General features: G+C 40.3%; 1 protein-coding gene across 3 annotated transcripts in view; it reads left to right on the plus strand.

The window, feature by feature from the left end:
- Positions 1-5112, plus strand: part of KHDRBS3 (KH RNA binding domain containing, signal transduction associated 3) — a 103143-nt gene that overhangs the window by 11615 nt on the left and 86416 nt on the right. For all 3 annotated transcript variants that reach the window (XR_001359180.2, XM_014527248.2, XM_014527249.2), the window contains exon 2: positions 2193-2332. Coding sequence is in view for 2 of the 3 variants with exons in the window: in XM_014527248.2 (XP_014382734.1) it covers positions 2193-2332 (140 nt within the window). In the remaining variant the exon portion in view is untranslated. The remainder of the gene's footprint in view (positions 1-2192; positions 2333-5112) is intronic.

Here is a 5112-nt window from a genome sequence, read left to right on the forward strand (position 1 = left end):
GTTACTTTTTGTTAGAGGAAGGCATTCTGGCAGGCAAGGTAACTTTTAAATACAAAACTCTTGAAGAGCTGGTAAAACAAGAGGTGAACGTAACGTCTAAAGTTGACATGATCTCTGATAAATGATTTTAAGCACAGGGTTGTAACCGACTACTCTGCTTATGCAAAGCAACCAGGAATCTTGGAGCATGTCTTGTCTTTTTGAGCTGAAGGAGCCTAGGATGGCAGCTGATGGCAACCTAGCTTGATTTGAAAGGGAATCTGGTACAGAAGTTCAATACAACGGACTAACTTACTTTGAATAAATATGAGTGCACATCGATCCAGCATGGTCTTAGACCAGATTCCACCATTTTTTAGTCTGGTCTTCGTGCTGCAAGCTTCTGTACAGTTATGGGTTCGATTCAGTTTCTGATCCCTTGCTCCAGATTGCGTAGCAGCTGTACCTGGCCTTTAAGCTTCTCTTTCACAACACGGGTTTTCCTAGTGTGTTCTGCCTCCTCTTAAGGTTTTATTAATCTGTTTCTTACTGAAGTCTTCCAAGAAAAACCCTTAGGGCCTTATTCCCATGAGACTGAATGTTTAGGGTCTGCTAAAAAAAATTCCCTGCTTGACAATACTTCCATTTATTTTAAAGGAAATCAACTGAGACTTATTCCAAGACCCGTTCTTCACTATTGTTCCAAGGTCATAGTTGTGCACAACTCTCTAGTATCTGTTTACTAAAAGGGTTTCTAATACAATCATCTGTTTAGTTAGATCTTATATACTTTGTTCCCGAAGGGATCAAAGAATTGACACAAGGCTTTCCCTTGCGTCAGGGCCAGAAATATTATCCTCCTCCTCTCAGACAAAGCTTGTACATGTCTGTTCAGAGAGCCAAAGGGAAAGGATCTCAAATCCTTCCATCTCCAAATGTGGCTTCTGAAAGACATACACATGTAATCTTCTGATTAGGTGACACCCAGATTTGGCTACCAATCCCTGTTGGAAGAAAATACTATCATCATTTGGTTATGATGGGAGCAAATTACAACAGACATGGATGCATCAAAATTTCACATGGGTTACCACGTGCTGCATTTACAGAGATCTTACCCTCTTCTCAGAAAACTGGCACATGCTAATGCAATCCAAACCACAGTCTTCTATCTCCTGTTCATAAAATGGATATAGTACTGTATTTACACTGTGGGGGTTGGAGGCAGGGGACTAGAAGAGAGCAAATAAATGTGTTGTCCAGAAGCAATAAAGAAGGGAACAATCCATGCTGGATTTACTAGTTGAAATTGGAAAAGATAAATTTGACCACTTCTTGAATTTGTCTGTCCTAAATAAAATCTTTCTGGTTTTTACCCTAAAACTACACTTCTTGGTTGACCAATAGCAAATGGGAGGGTGGGGGGGATCTAAAAACAAAATAAAAAAAGGAAGAATGCAGTCGTTAGGATTCCTCATCAGCTTTATAGCATCCGTTTCATTGCCGCCTTACATGCTGGATTTGGAGAATAACTCAGCATCTGAAACCCTCCCTGTTTGAGAACTACTCTAAAAGCTATCTTTTTAGATGGCATTTATAAACTCTATGGCTTTCTTGAACACCTCTTGTTGGAGGAATGTCAATACATCTAGTATGTCTGAGTTTGTATTCTCTTGTAAGAATTAATAAACAAACTTGAGGATTTCAAGAAAGAAAGAAAAAAATCTGTTGGCTTCGGTCATTTTATCTGTCCTTTCTTAGTGAAGGATTGATCTCCATTAATGCAATGCCTTGGACTGCAACTTAACTGCTGACTGAAGCAATAGGACTATTGCCACATTTCATTGGGACTTCATTACATAAACAGAACTTGCTCATTTGAAATTAAGAGGAATATAATATTTTTAAATACTAGTAGGATTTTTGGTGGATTGTTTTTCTTTTGTTAATTAAATGAAAAATCTGTTGGGTAATGGTCAGTCCTGGAGAAGAAAATAGGATTTGAACAAAAACATAAAAGAAATATCACATTTGATATAAAGATCTTAGCAAGATTTAAATTGAAATGGAGTCCCCATGTCGAGATTTTTATGTACTGTTTCTAGCAGGTTTTCAGCAAGAAGTTCATCTAGAACAGCATAAAAATGGAAATGATGCTTTTCAGTAATATTTTCCTGAAGTGGTTGATTAGCTTTCTTCCCCCTTCTGTCTAGGACTACAATGATGAAATCAGACAGGCACAGCTGCAAGAGTTAACGTACTTAAATGGCGGCTCAGAAAATGCAGAAGTTCCAGTTGTTCGTGGAAAACCACCAATACGAGCGCGAGGAGTACCCGCCCCTGCCTTGGCCAGGTAGGCACCTCCAAGCAAAACGATGCATTTTGAACATGTATATTTTGGGGCTCAGCCTTTAATATTAGATTTTCTCCAAAAATATTCTGATTAATGCTTGCACACTTATCGCCATTGTTAATACAGCCCAATATGTATGACATGTTTTATGAACTCATCACTAAGATTGGATGAAATCTATCTTGAGAAAAGATAACTGTACAGTGCAAAGTGTGACGTGTAGGATTCTCAAATACTCTCGAAGTCTAGCTTTGCTTTAGGTCAGGGGTAGGCAACCCCCAGTACACGTGCCCGAGCATGGCGCACAAAGGCATTTTGCTTGGCACAAGCACCTCAGGGCAGGCAGGGGAGCTGCCAGGGACCCGATCCTTGTTGTGGCAGTGTAGCCCTGACCCCTTCCCTGCCATCCAGCTGGAGGCACATGTGCACCCGCTGCTGGCAACAAGTTGGTCTGGGGCTCTATGGATCCTGGCGCAGTTGCTTTCAGCCTCCCCACTGCCTGCTGTGAGCAGCTTGGGCTCCATGGCAGGCAGCAGGTAGGCTGTAAGCAGCCGCACTGGGGTCTGCGGAGCCCTAACCTGGCTCACAGCGGGTGGAAGGTGCGTGTGTGCCCGGGGGAGGATGGTGGGGAAGGGGCTGCGCTGCCACAACAAGGATCAGGCCTGCCCTGCTGTCTGCTTCTGGCACACCAACATCTTACAAGTCTAAGTTGCAGGTGTGTTGGCATTTTGCACTGCCCAATAACATTGCCGACCCATTTTAGGTTTTATATGCTGACTCAATAGAAAATGCTACCAAATACAATAGTTTTGTGAGCAATTATCTAATGATTAAGCTCTTAGATATGAATAATGTATTTTGCCTTATTTCTACAAATGAATAAATTCCTTGGGACAGAAAAATTAAAGTGCTCCATTGTCACACAGAAGCTTATTAGGAAAACTCATTGGTACCTAGGCCTCCTTATTTCTAGTCTCCTTCAGATCCTAAGTGCACACTGGCTCCTCACCTTACTTCTTAAAGTTCTTTACAAACAGGGCTAACTTACTTGAGTAACTTCATTCTCATATCTTCATTCTCGCATTGTTATTTAGTACTTACATATTTCAGTTGCTGTTTATTAGCATTATGAAACTCATTGTGTCGAGAAACGAGTAGTAGTACAGTTATTTTCTCTTGGTTGAGATTTGAATATAGAGTGTATTCTTAAACAGGCATTTGTAATGTACTGTGTTTAATTTCCATGTTGTCTGATGACTTGATGTGCTAAAAATGTAAGGCTCCACAGGCATTTTTGAGCTGGCACTTGGTCTTGGACTCATCCCACAACTAAACTGTTAAATCAGAAAAAAGTGTAAACAAGTATTTTTGCTGGAAGGAAGAGCTAGATATGTCTCCTCTTTCCACTATTATGAGAAGTTTTATCCTTCATATTATGCTTCTGCACACCCTTTTTTTGAAGTGTAAGGGTGACAGCTTTAAGTCTTTTGAGTCCTTGAGTATAAAGAAGAAAAAAATCAGGATATTTGCATTAGACAGATCTTATATGCTAGATGGAAACTGCTGCTGCTTTCCAAAATAAACCACTTTGATTTCAGTAGACTTTGTTTTCAAAGAACTTTTCTTCTACAATAAAAATTGAAGTCCTGTCTCAGTTGAAAAGACGATGACTTGGGGATTAGTGAAAGGTATAGGTACCAAGGGTACAGGTTATAGTATCGTATAGATAAGAGTATAGGTACCAAGAGTAAAGTGTTGAATAGCACAGAAGATTTTTTTTTATTAGTACCACTTAAATTACAGTGACCCATTAACACTTTGGCTGAAGGAAAGCTTTTAAAGTTATACCTTGTATAGATAAGAGTATGTTTGAACAAACATCATACATCTGAGACCTTCCAGAGGTGTTCTAGCAAAAACTGGAAAACCATCTATCTGACTCTTTCAGGTTTTAGTCCATGACAAAAAATGGCTCTTTCTTCCAGCTTGTTCCCCAGCTCTGTCCTCCACCCTTTACCCCTATCTCTGCACTTCATATCTCCTACAGTACCTTCTCAGTAGTCATTCAAGTTGCCAAACATTACTTTGTCTTAAAAGGTAAGTTCCTAGTGTATGGGGTTTTTTGGACTAACTAGTGCTTCATTAAACTTGCACTGACTTCTTTGGTTTGCTTCTAGTTCTGTTTTACCCCTTTTTTTTTCCTTGTTTATGCAGAAAACTTATTGCTTCTGAAGGAAAAAGAGTATTAAATGGAGCTTATGTGATCATAAAAGACAGTCTCTCTTAGCTTTAGCTTTTTAAATATTCACTTTTTCTTGTTGACCTTGGGTCTGGTGCTGCTTTGTTCTTGCTCTTTTGGTTTTTGTTCCTTCCTTACAATGCAGAGAAAGAGAGTGACTTTCCAGTCAAAGCAGTAGCTCTGCTTCAGAGTGGTGGGAATTACTGTGAACATCTTGCCTTTCAGATGTTATCCACCATTCTGAGGGTGCATCCCTAGGAACAGGACACAGGGACTCTCTGCCATAAGGTGTTTCTACTTCCATGTTGTGGAAGGGGAAAATAGGAACTATTCATCTTGGGCGTTCTCTTTAAATAGCTTCTTAAGGCTAGATGTGTAACATACACATTTGCAGCAGTCCCATTCTACCTGGTCGTGCCCGCTCCAGTCCTACACTTCCCATGAAGCTCCTTCAGCTTCCTCCTATGATTTATAGATTCATAGATGTTAGGGTCAGAAGGGACCTCAATAGATCGAGTCCGACCCCCTGCATAGGCAGGAA

The sequence above is a fragment of the Alligator sinensis genome, unplaced genomic scaffold (genome assembly GCF_000455745.1).
Source record: "Alligator sinensis unplaced genomic scaffold, ASM45574v1 scaffold1593_1, whole genome shotgun sequence".
Lineage (NCBI taxonomy): Eukaryota > Metazoa > Chordata > Crocodylia > Alligatoridae > Alligator > Alligator sinensis.